The sequence below is a fragment of the Neopelma chrysocephalum genome, unplaced genomic scaffold (assembly GCF_003984885.1).
Source record: "Neopelma chrysocephalum unplaced genomic scaffold, ASM398488v2 Primary Assembly neopelma1_174, whole genome shotgun sequence".
In the NCBI taxonomy this organism is placed as follows: domain Eukaryota; kingdom Metazoa; phylum Chordata; class Aves; order Passeriformes; family Pipridae; genus Neopelma; species Neopelma chrysocephalum.
In genome coordinates, this window is record NW_020897836.1 from 111,052 (window position 1) to 123,807 (window position 12,756).

General features: G+C 55.1%; 1 protein-coding gene across 1 annotated transcript in view; it reads right to left on the reverse strand.

Moving 5' to 3' along the window:
* The window catches only part of LOC113976589 (cytochrome P450 26B1), a 24,354-nt gene extending 13,473 nt beyond the window's left edge, over positions 1-10,881 (reverse strand). The window contains exon 1 of the mRNA XM_027701909.1: positions 10,584-10,881. Within this exon, the coding sequence (XP_027557710.1) occupies positions 10,584-10,694 (111 nt within the window). The 5' untranslated portion in view covers positions 10,695-10,881. The remainder of the gene's footprint in view (positions 1-10,583) is intronic.
* Positions 10,882-12,756: the final 1,875 nt, after the last annotated feature.

Below are 12,756 nucleotides of genomic sequence, written 5' to 3' on the forward strand. Positions count from 1 at the left end.
TAAAAAGAAATAAAAGGTCAGGGAAACTCCAGCATTTCTTATTTCCAATTAAATTCTGAATAAAAACGAGCCCATTTCCCCACAATTAAAAATTCCACATCCGAGCATCTCCCCTACAAACCCTCCCCACTTCTGATCCCAAACCCTTTAAGGATATTGGGATAAAGGGGCTGTGATGCCCAGGAAGAGCAAGGACAAGCAGGACACCCCACAGGTGTCTCAGCATTCCCTCTGCAAAACTTCCTGGAGTCTCCAAACGGCTCCAGCAGCAGGAAAACACAACCAGTTCCCTTCCATTGAGGCTTCTTAGCCCAGTTTAGGGGGATCCCACAGGGATTTGTCAGTTTGGAAGTGCTGCTCCAAGTGTCCTCTTCCCATTTATTCCTGGAGGAGGATAAAATTCACCTGTGTTGTCACCACCTCTTCAAGGAGGGAATGGAACACAGGAGGGAAAAGGAAAATGTCCCATCAATGGAATTAGGAGCTGTGGCCAGGGAGGAGGGATTGGAAAGGTGGGATCAGCTGGTCGAGGAGGAGGGATAACAGGACATGCCCCCACTCCTGTGACCCTTTGGAGCCTTTGGAGCAGTGGAGAAGGAGCATCCTGCAATCCTACCAGGTCAGAGCAGCCCTTTAAGAGGATCAGGGGGTTGGGTGAGCTGGGATCCCAAAATCATGGAATGGGCTGGGTTGGAAGGGTCCTTAAAGACCATCTAGTTCCGACCCCCTGTTTAAGTAACTCTGGAAATGACTGGGATCGTAGTGGGAGTGACTGGGACCACACTGGAAGTGACTGGGAGTGGCTGTGAGCAACTGGCATCATGCTGGAAGCACGGAAAAGAGATTTCTTCCTTCAAATACTCCTTTTTGCCCAAATCCCAGATCTGTGGGGTGGAGATGAGAGTCTTCCCAGAGCTAAAAGGGAGGGAAGCAGCTTTCCCAGGCAGCAGGGATAGTGTCCCATCCACTCTGGAGCCAATGGAAAAGAAACAGTAGGAGATAATCCCCATTTTCCTGGCCCAGTGCATTCCCTGGACCAAAGGGAAGGGTCCCACAGGTTTAACTAACCCAGAGCTGGGGCTCTCCTAGAGACAAAGCCAGACCTAGGAAAAAACCAAGCCCAAGTGCTCTTCCGTGGGAGCACAGAGCCCTTGCTCCTCCCAGGAGTTCCAGAACTTGGGAATGGAGCTGGGTGAGGGGTGGCCACCTTCCCAGAGGGGCTGAGAGGGAAACACTCGCTCCAGGATCCATCCCAAAGAAAGAAATACACCTTCCAGGGCATGGTCTCCTGGCAGAAATAGGGGAAAAAAGGCTTGGAAAAGCCTTTCCTCCGGCAGCTCCGCCGACAAAATCCCGAGGAAGGTCCTGCAAGACCTTACACACACCTGAGATGAGGCTGAGATGTCCCTGGTGAGCTCCTGCAGATCATCAGTGAGAGCTGAAGCTCTTCTGAGCTTCAAACTGAGCCCAGGGAGGAGAGGACAAAGGTTGAGATGACACAAGGCCGCCCAACGAGATGATCCCAGTTTAAGGCAACCTTGGCAGAAACAGGGGAAAAAGGCTTGGAAAAGCCTTTCCTCTGGCAACAAAATCCTGAGTGAGGTCCTGCAAGACCTCCCTGGGGGTGAAGACACACCTGAGATGGGGCTGAGATGTCCCTGGTGAGCTCCTGAGGTTCAAAGCTCTTCTGAGCTCCAAACCAAGCCCAGGGAGGAGAGGACAAGGGTTGAGACGACCCAAGGCCACCCAACAAGATGATCCCAGTTTAAGGCAACCCTTTGTCCTTCCTTGAGGAGAAGGAAGCTGAAGAACAAGGTAGTGGATGGATCCATTTAGTGGCAGAGCAATGGAGAAAACCATTATCCCAAAGCCCTCATTTCCCAGCGGGATATTTCCAAATATTTCCAAACCACGGGTGGTTTGAGCCACTTGGAAGGATGGAGGAGGATGGAGGGAAACACAAAGCTGTGCAAACACAGGGTGAGGTGGATCCCAAGTCCTAAATCACCCTCCCACCTCTGGGATCAGCTCCTGGTGTCCCCCATTCCCATCCTGACGTGGAACCTGCACCCAGTTCCACCCAGCTCAAGGAGGGGGTTTCACCTTCCAAAATCTTCCCTCCTGGATGACACAGGGAGGTGGAAAATCCCACGTTTTGGCTCCTCAGCTCAGGGCATCACACAGCACAGCTCCTCCCAGCAGGCCCTGAGCTCTCAGGGCGTTTTGGGGTGGAAGGAGCACGAAAAACCCACAAAATTCGTTTTCCAGCCAGGAGCCTCCACTCAACCTTTTTTTTTCCTTTTTAATCCATGGGAATTAGCCTGGATTTACACCCCTGGAGATGACAGGGCTGTTTGGTCTGAAGTCAATGAGCCAACCCAGCCGACAAATCCTTCCCCTCAGACCGCGGGCAGGAGCCCTTCCCCATCAATGGGAGCCTTTTCCCTGCATCCAGAGGCTTTTGCCCATGGATTAAAGCTCCCAGGGCAGCAGCCTGACACGGACACACCGAGCTGGAGCCGGGCCAGCCCGTGGCAGCTGGAATTCAGCCCACCTGAGCTGGCTGATGCAATTTGGGGGGGCTCAGATGGCAGGGAATGGTTTCTATTCCTATTTACAAGGGGAGTAGGGCAGCAGGTTTGGGTGGAAATGCAAAAAAACACTAAAAACACCTAAAAAACACCCCTCTTAACAACCTGGTTGATGGTTTTTTGTAGGGAAAGGTACATTCCCACTGCTTTCCATCCCTCCTTTGTCCTCCTGTCCCTCCTTCCTCCTCCAACCCCTCTCCCCATCCCCGTCCTTCCCTCCCTCAATGGAAATGAAAAATAAACTAAAAACACTGAAAAAAACCCCTAGAAACCCTTAAAAACCCCCTCTTAACTACCTGGTTGATGGTTTTTTGTAGGGAAAGGTACATTCCCACTGCTTCTCATCTCTCCTTCCTCCTCCCATCCCTCCAACCCTCTCCCCAGACTCATCCTTCCCTCCCTCCAATGGAAATGCAAAAAAACCCCCTAAAAACACTAAAAAAAACCCTCTTAACAACCTGGTTGATGGGTTTTTGTAGGGAAAGGTACATTCCCAGTGCTTCCCATCCCTCCTTCCTCTTCCCATCCCTCCTTCCTCCTCCAACCCCTCTCCCCATCCCTGTCCTTCCCTCTCTCCAATGGAAATTAAAAAAAAAACCCTAAAAACATTAAATAATCCCTCTTAACAACTTGGTTGATGGGTTTTTGTAGGGAAAGGTACATTCCCAGTGCTTCCCATCCCTCCTTCCTCCTCCTATCTCTCCTTCCTCCTCCCACTCCTCTCCCCATCCCCATCCTTCCCTCCCTCCAGTGGAAATGGAAAAACACCCTAAAAACACTAAAAAACACCCTCTTAACAACACATTTGATGTAGGGAAAGGTACATTCCCAGTGCTTCCCATCCCTCCTTCCTCTTCCCATCCCTCCTTCCTCCTCCTATCCCTCCTTCCTCCTCCAACCCCTCTCCCCATCCCCATCCTTCTCTCCCTCCAATGGAAATGAAAAAAAACCTAAAACCACTGAAAAAAAAAAACTAAAAACCCCCTCTTAACTACCTGCTTGATGGTTTTTTTGTAGGGAAAGGTACATTCCCAGTGCTTCCCATCCCTCCTTCCTCCTTCCATCCCTCCTTCCTCCTCCAACCCCTCTCCCATCCCTGTCCTTCCCTCTCTCCAATGGAAATTAAAAAAAAACAAACTAAAAATGTTAAAAAATCCCTCTTAACAACCTGGTTGATGGTTTTTCATAGGAAAAGGTACATTCCCAGTGCTTCCCATCCCTTCTTCCTCCTCCCACCCCTCTCCCCAACCCCATCCTCCCCTCCCTCCCCAGTCCAGCCCACAGCAGCTGGTTTATATTTGGCCGTAAATTTATGGCCCCTTTTGTGTTCTTAATCCTCTTGCAAACGATATTAAAGCCTCAGACCTTTCCACTTGGTGCTAATAAGCTCAACACTTGTGTGCCTGCGAGGCAGAACATTAATTGTGGTGTGTTAATGAGCGATGGAGTTTTGGACAGTGAGACAAACCAGCTCCACTGTTCTGCTTCCTCCCGGAGTCTTGGCCTCTGGGATGTCTCCCCAGCCCAAGGAGAGCTTGGATTTTATTCTCCCCGTGCCTTTTTTGAAGCCAGCTGTGCCTATTTTGGGATTCCCGGGCTGGAACATCAGGCCCTGCCAAGGCTGGAGGCTTCCAGGGAAAAGTCTGAGTCCCACCTTCCCCCCGGATCCTGATCCTGCACTGGGAATCTCCTTCCTGGCCCCGGGGCTGCGAGTCCTGGCCATTCCCAATTCCCATTTCCTCCTCTGCTGAGGTGGTGAGGTCCCTCAGGGGCACCTCAGTGCCTCCCTCTCTGCTGAATTCCAGCCTTAATCCCATAAAACCTGCGCTAGGCCAGGCCTAAGAGTGGGTTTGCTCTGCCCTCCTTACCCTGACCGACCCAGGGACTGACATTCCCAAAGCCTGGGGTGATTCAGCACTGATCCCACCGGGATTTGTGGGTGGAAATGGGAGCTGAAGATGCCTCCAAGGACAGATGTGAGGAGGGTGGAGGGAACAGCCAGGCTGGGCCTCCAAACCCAGAACAGGATGGGGATTGGAGCCAGGTCCATCCCTGCTCACCCCATCCCTTGGGACACATCACCTCCGAGCCCAAGGGATGATTTGCAGCTTCCCTGTGGTGGGCAGGGACAGGGATCTACCTCCAAAAAGCCAAAGACGTGCCCGTGCTGAGCCAGGACAACGGGGTTACTCCTGGGAGTCACCTGGGAGGGCACTTCGGACAGGAATGACACCGTGGAGGGAGGAGCTGCCCCAGGGGTGGCCCAGGTCCTTCTCCAACATCACATCAACTCCATGACCCAGCAGGAACACCCTCTCCATGGACATTTATCTCAGGAGGGCGGCTGAGGAGTTTGTAAACTGCCTGTAAACTGCTTGTAAACTGCTCTTATCTCCCAGCTCCATCTGAGGCCAAGGGCAGAGCCCACGAGGTGACATCTGCAACAAAGTGACCCCCCTGACCCAGGCCAGCCCTGCTCTCCCCCTCCATCCCATCCCACTGGCACATCCCTGCTCCAAGCTGACTCCAGGCCTTCCCTGCTCCCAGCCTTGTCTTCACCCTCCATCCCACCCCACAGCCACATCCCTGCTCCAAGCTGACTCCAGACCATCCCTGCTCCCAGCCTTGCTCTCACCTTCCATCCCATCCCACTGGCACATTCCTGCTCCAAGTTGACTCCAGGCCTTCCCTGCTCCCAGCCCTGCTCTCCTCCTCCATCCCACCCCACTGGTACATCCCTGCTCCAAGCTGAATCCAGGCAATCCCTGCTCCCAGCCCTCCATCCCACCCCACTGTCACATCCCTACTCCGAGCCAACTCCAGGCAATCCCTGCTCCCAGTTCTGTTCTCCCCCTCCATCCCATGCCACTGGCACATCCCTGCTCCAAGTTGACTCCAGGCCATCCCTGCTCCCAGCTCTGCTCTCTCCCTCCATCCCACCCCACTGGCACATCCCTGATCCAAGCTGACTACAGGCCATCCCTGCTCCCAGTTCTGTTCTCCCCCTCCATCCCATCCCACTGGCACATCCCTGCTCCAGGTTGACTCCAGACAATTCCTGCTCCCAGCCCTGCTCTCTCCCTCCATCCCACCCCACTGGCACATCCCTGCTCTGAGCCAACTCCAGACCATCCCTGCTCTCAGCCTTGCCTTCACCCTCCATCCCACCCCACTGGCACATCCCTGCTCCAAGTTGACTCCAGGCCATCCCTGCTCCCAGCCCTGCTCTCCCCCTCCATCCCACACCACTGTCACATCCCTGCTCCAAGTTGACTCCAGGCAATCCCTGCTCCCAGCTCTGCTCTCTCCCTCCATCCCACCCCACTGGCACATCCCTGCTCCAAGCTGACTCCAGACCATCCCTGCTCCCAGCCCTGCCCTCACCCTCCATCCCATCCCCCTGCTCCAAGCCAACTCCACACTCTCCCTAATAACTGTGAAGTTCATTTCCCAAAAAGGGGGATGTTTTCCTCAATTTCTATGAATTTTGACAGGTTCCTGCAGGGGAGATTTAATAAGCTGGGGATGGGAAAGCCAAGGCAATGTGGCTTTGCTCCTCCTGAGCACCTTCCACACGTGCATTTCCGAGTCCTTTATCAGCACCCACGGGATTAACACTCCTGGGAGCCCAGAGAAGAGGAGATTCACCCTCTTTATGGAATGGGATAACGAATCCATGCAGGATCCTGAAAACTAGCTGAGATAGGGAACTTAAACTTGAGAGAGACTGAGTCATCCCATCACCCCCACCAAGTGTCCTGCAGCACATCCCAGAGCTGCGATTTGCTGATCCCGAAGTTACACCGAAGAGCTAAAACTCCTTGGAAAGCTCCTCGGAAAACACATGGAGCAGCAAAGCAGCTGGTTCCTGGCAAGCTCCCAGGAACCTCCTGAAAGAACATGTTGGGTTTTCGAGCTCTTTGCTGGAGCTCATCCTCCCATCTCGGGGACAATCTGTGCCATCGGGAGGAGACCACGGCTCCTCTGCCAGGGAATGATGACAGTGTCTGCCAGGGCTGCTGCAAAGAGATGCTTTTGGAAGGATGACAAGGACTTATCAGAGCTGTCGGCCATGGAAGGGTTGGTTGGACAAGAGCTGGAGGTGACAAGAGGGTGAGAACGAGGGTTTCAGGCTCCACCTTTCCTTGTGTTGCTAAAAGCCCGAGAAATTCCACCTCAATTCCTGGCAGGACCAGAGAAGGGGAAAAGAACCCGTGAAGGCTCGAGCTCAGAGATGAGATACAAAGCAAAATCGGAGAGGAGGATGGAACTGCTGCTCCAGAAAGCCCCACAGTGCTTTAAACTGAATCATCAGCCACCAAAAAAGGTTTCCCAGGAAGTCCCGCTGCTCTCCCGCCTGGAGCTTTCACGCTGCTCCGATTCTTTTAAAGTTCTTCTTAAAACTAAAATCCTCACTGTGGAAGTTGGTGAATTCTGGGAAAGACCTGCCTTCTACCAACTTGCTCAGTTCTCCAGCAGGTCAAGAGGGAGGGACAAATTAAAACCTGTACCTTGAATCTTAAATATGGTCTGAGTTCTTTCTCCTTGGACCTCTCAGAGTCTCAGGGTGGGGAGAGTTAAAAGCCAATTTAACGGCAACAGAAGCTCAGGGTTAATGGACACAGGCAGGGAAAAGGCACCTGGCCTGGAAAAAGGTTTCATCTGAGTCTTGACAAGACCAAAATGCTCCATTTTCTCCCCTTCAGAAGCAGGTTCACCTCATCTCTGGGTGCCCTGAATCCAGGGCAAGGGATGGAGCTTTCACACTGCTCCGATTCTTTTAAAGTTCTTCTTAGAACTAAAATCCTCACTGTGGAAGTTGGTGAATTCTGGGAAAGACCTGCCAACGAGTTCCTTGCTCAGTTATCCAGCAGGTCAAGAGGGAGGTACGAATTAAAATCTGCACCTTGAATCTTAAATATGGTCTGAATTGTTTCTCCTTGGACCTCTCAGAGTCTCAGGGTGGGGAGAGTTAAAAGCCAATTTAACGGCAACAGAAGCTCAGGGTTAATGGACACAGGCAGGGAAAAGGCACCTGGCCTGGAAAAAGGTTTCATCTGAGTCTTGACAAGACCAAAATGCTCCATTTTCTCCCCTTCAGAAGCAGGTTCACCTGATCTCTGGGTGCTCTGAATCCAGGGAAAGGGGTGGGTTGTAGGGGAGAAGCGATTCCTCAGGGATCAGGAGTGATGCACGAGATGCTCAGCTCCCAAAAGCAATAATTAAAAAGGAGATCAAGTGAAGAAATGGGAATAATCCCCCTGATTTCCCAAGCTCAGTCCTGTGTTCTCAACCTCACAACAATGAAAGAGGAAGATTAAAAGAATAATGAGCTTCTGGAGCGTCCCCAGAGCTGCTGATCTAGGGAAAGTGTTTGGAAAGGTTTGCTGGAGCTCCAAGCAAAGATGTGAGAGCAGGAGAAAGGGTCATCCTGGGACAGTGTTTTGTTGGAATACCTGTTCCCAGGAGGCTTTAGCCACCCCTTACACAGGAATTAGGATCCTGGCCAGCTTGGGATTGTGTGTGATGCCAAAAACCATGGAATCATGGAATGGTTTGGGGTGGAAGGGATCTTAAAGACCATCCAGTTCCACCCCCTGCCATGGGCAGGGACATTTCCCACCAGCCCAGGTTGCTCCAAGCTGGCCTTGGACACTTCCAGGGATCCGGGGGCAGCCACAGCTTCTCTGGGAAATCCATTCCAGGGCCTCACCACCCTCTCAGCCAGGAATTCCTTCCCAATATCTAACGCCCAATCAGGGAGGAAAAAAGGGCTTTGAGGAGAAGATTCACCAGACCCAGACCAGCTTCTGGACTCAGAAAATTCCGAAAGCATTTCCTTTCCCAGCTTAGGGTGGGACACGTGTTTCCCACTAGGAAAAAACACCGAAGTGAGGACATCAGGTAGAACTCTGGAGGGAGGGAGACTGTCCCTGCTCTGTGCTGCTGGCACTGCTCCTTCCTGGGGCTGGCACTGCCCACCCGAGCTGTGGGACAAAGTACAAATCCACTGGGATCCCACAGAGGTCAGAACTCCCTTTTCCATGACCCCACTTCCATAACCCACACTCTCCTGGCCTCCCCTGAGCCTGTTCCTGAGGGCTGAATTCCGTGGTTTTATTAAGGAGATCCCAACCAAAGGCCACTTTCCAGCAGCAAGGAATAATCTTGCTGTGCAGGGGGGTAAAAAAGAAGCAGGGAAGGAGCACAGAGACACCTTTAAATCACTCAGTGGGAAATAAACAGGAGACAAAGCTGCTGCCGAGGAAAATCCATTGCTCTCCACGTCCCAATCCTGCCCCAAATTCTGCTCCCTGGTGGAGGCAGCCCCGTGAACTCCTGCCCTTTCTCTTGGACAGCAAGGTTGGAAAAAATGCCTCCCTCCTCAAGGAGAAAAAAAAAAAACCTCCCAAATTGCAGGCGCTGGGTTTGTCGAGCCTGGGGTTGGGATTGACAGGGTTGGTGTTTCTTGTGGTGTCACACTGAAAAATGCCACTAATGGGTGTCATGTGCTGTTTGTTTTCTCATCGTGTCCCCCAGGAGCAAAGAGGGTTTGGAAGGGATTTTACAGACACCAAAATAGGAAATGCTGCTGGAGCAGAGAGGAGAGGGGACCCGGCCCCGGGGCAGGGATGGGGACACTCTGGTGGCACTGCCTGTGCCAGCACTGCTGCCCCCACACTGCACAGATGGGGGACACACCTCCTCCTCCTCCATCCCAAATCCGCTCCCTGCCCTGATCCAGCCGGGAAAGAGCCTTTCCCGTGGAAGGCAGGATGTGAGAACCACCAGCCACTCCATCAGTGTCCCCACTGCCACTGGGGGGGACAGTGGGACACGAGGACCAACCCCACATCTGCCGGGGCTCAGCACCCCCAAAAACAGCTCCCCACCCGCCTTGGGGGCTGCAAGAGGGGGGGTCTCACCCCCAGACCACCAAGGGGGCGACACAAGAAGGTCTCAGCCCCCCCTAAACCGGCTCAGAACCCCCTCGTGCTTCATCTCGAGACCCCCAAAGCCTCAGTCCCCCCTCGCGCTTCATCCCAAGACCCCCAAATTCCCTGAGATCCGAGGAAACGCTCGGCACCACCAGACCACCCCCAGCAAGACCAACCCCGAGGGGTCTCCCTGCAAAGGGGGGGCACAGTCCGGGGGATCCCCCTCCCCTCTGGGCTCGCCCTCTGCCCGCCGGGCTCATCGCCCTTTTAAGAGCCCCCGCAGCCCCCCCCACGCGTGTCACCGGTCACGGGGGGGCTGGAGATGGAGGGGGGAGAGGGGCAACACCCCCGTCCTGAGCTGAGCCCCCCGTGTGCCTCCCCAGCGCTCCTTTAAACTCCTCAAAGCAACGAGAGTGGGGGGGAGCCCACGAGGGACCGCCCCAGGCAGGGGGAGAAACGTGGGGAGGGAAAGGAGAGGGAAAAAAGGGGAAAAGGAGAGGAAAAAGGGAAATGAGGGTGAGAAGGGGAGAAAAGAAGGAGGGAAGAAGGGAAAAAGGGGAGAAGGGAAAAAGGGAAGGAGGGAAGAAGAGGAGAGGGGGAGAAGGAAGAAAGAAAGAAGGGAAGAAGGGGAGAGGGGGAAGAAGGGAAAAAGAGAAGGAGGGAAGAAGAGAAGGAGGGAAGAAGGGAAGAAGAGAAGGAGGGAAGAAGAGGAGAGGGAGAGAAGGGAAGAAGAGAAGGAGGGAAGAAGGGAAGGAGGGAAGAAGAGGAGAGGGGGAGAAGGGGAAAAAGGGAGAAGAAGAGAAGGAGGGAAGAAGGGAAAAAGGGGAGAAGGGAAGAAGGGAAGAAGAGGAGAGGGGGAAAAGGAAGAAAGGAAGAAGGGGAGAGGGGGAGAAGGAAGAAAGGAAGAAGGGGAGAAGGGAAAAAGGGAAGAAGGGAAAGAAGGGAGAAGGAGAGAAGAAGAGAAAGGAAGAAGGGAAGGTGTTTCCACGCCCCACTCGCGCCCCCACGTGTCCCCCCCCCCCCTTCCCGGCTCGTCTGGCGTGGGAACACTCACCTTCCTCTTGTGGCGGTGGATGTCGCCGATGGAATTGGCCACGGTGTTGGGTCCCAGCAGCATTCGGGTGCTCCGGGGCCACTCGGTGCTCACCAGGTGGTGCTCCCCCATCAAGATCTTCCGCACGTTCTCCGCCCCCGTCACCCGCACCAGCGGCCGCCCCAGCAAGTGCGTCTTGAAGACGTTGCCGTACTTCTCCCGCCGGGAAGATTGGAAGCAGGAGCCCTGCGGGGGTGGGTCGGGGTCGGGAGGGGGAAGAAGAGCGGAGGGGGGGTCGGTGTTACCCCACGGCACCTCCGCGGGGTAGCGAGAGGGGGGGGAGTCTGGGGGGGTAACGCGGATGGGGTGTGAGGGGGGGTGTAGAAATGGGGTAACCCCGGAATTCCCACCCGGAGCACGGCCCCGCTCCCTCCGACGGGGCGCCCGGCGCTGCCCGCCCGCTCCTCCCGCAGCCCGGCGGGGGTCGGTGCCCTCCGCCCCCCTTCCTCCTCCTCCTCCTCCTCCCTTTACCTTCCCAATCACATTTAAACCTATTTTTATTTTCCCTTCTCTCCCCCCACCCCCAATTTTTTCCTCCTTCCTTCCCCCCCCGCCTTTTTTTCCCCCTCTTTTTTTTTCGTCTGTCTTTTTTTTCCCCCTTCCTTCTCTCTCGGGCTGATTTTACTCGAAAGGCTGCAATTTGCTTTAAGTAAATCTCCAGATTTCAGGGAGTTTAATAACTTTCCCACATGCTCCAGGGGCTTTTGTCGGCAAAGAGGCGGACGGAGCCGCAGGAATAGCCGGGGGAGGGGGGGGTCCCCCCAAAAAAACCCCCCCATCCCGAGCGGGGAGAGGCGCTGCGAGCGCCGCAGCCGCGGTGCTGGGGGTGTGAGTGCGTGTGTTTATTTTGAAACAAAAGCGCGGTTGTGAGGTTTCAGATGTTCAGGTGACCCTGTTTCTTGATCTGCGTAAATATAATTAAAGTCCTTTTTGTGGCATTAATAAAGAGTTATTTGTACACCATTTCCAGGGCAGCACAAAGAGGACCTTTATGTGGCAGAAGTTTCGAATGGAGTCCAATTTATACAAAATTTTGTATTTTTAGCCCTGCGCTCTGTTTGGACGGAGCCTGTGGAAAAGCGAGAACCCTTTTCTGGTCCCCCCGTAAAAATCTGATAAATTTCTTTAAAAAATAAAGCCCTATTGAGAGCGTGCCGTTAACCCCTTCGGCGCCGGGGGGCCGGCGGGGCAGCGGGGCCGCCGTGTCGGGGCTTCCCCGGCGCCGGAGGGGGGGGGACGGGGACACACACACCGGGGGACGCCGCCGCTCTCCCCGCCGGGACCGGGCTCTGCCCTGCCCCGGGCGGCTCCGTCAATGAAAGAAAGGCGGGAGCATCCTCGCCGGGTTCCCGTTTGATTATTAGAATTATTCGGATTATTTTTTTGCTGGAGCGGGAAACCCTCGGGCTCGTTTAGCTCGGGGAGGGGGGGGTTCCCTCCCGGGATGCTGCGAAACCCCCCCCCGGCTGCCCCCGGCGCGGGGCAACCCCCCGTTCGCCTCCCTCCCGCTCTCCTCCTCTTTTATTTTGGTCTTTTTCGCTGGTTTTTTTGGCAGTCTCCCTCTCGCCTCGCGGGCCGAGGGGATCCCGCTCCGCCCGCCGCTTGTTGGGCGTTTAGCGAGGTTAATCCCGGGTTAATCTCCCGATTACCTCCGCGGGCTTCCCCCACGGGCGGACCGGAGAGAAAACCCGCCCGGAGAAGCCCCCGGGGAAGGCGGATGGGACGGGACGGAGACCCCGGGAGTGGAGGGGGGGGGGGACACAACCGGAGGAGCCCCCGCGCCGCGCCGGCCGCATCCAGCCGGGGCTGCCTCCCACATCCAGCCGGGGCTGCCTCCCACACCCTCGGCTTCGGCACAACCGAGCGTTCGGCGAGGATTTCGGCCGAGGACGGGGATGAAGGAAGGGGTTTGGCAGCCTTAGGGGCGACCCCCGAGCCTTCGCAGCCCCGCGGAGCCCGGCCGGGAGCGCAGCGCGGGGCGAGCCCAGCCCGGCCCGGCTTCCCTCCCGTCTCCCCCCCTCCCGGCATCCAACACCAACCCCCCCCCGGGCGCCGGCTCCCTCCTCCCCAGCTCGCCGAGAACCCGCATGATGCAATCGAGAGGGAAAGAAGAATTAAAAAAAAAAAAAAAAAA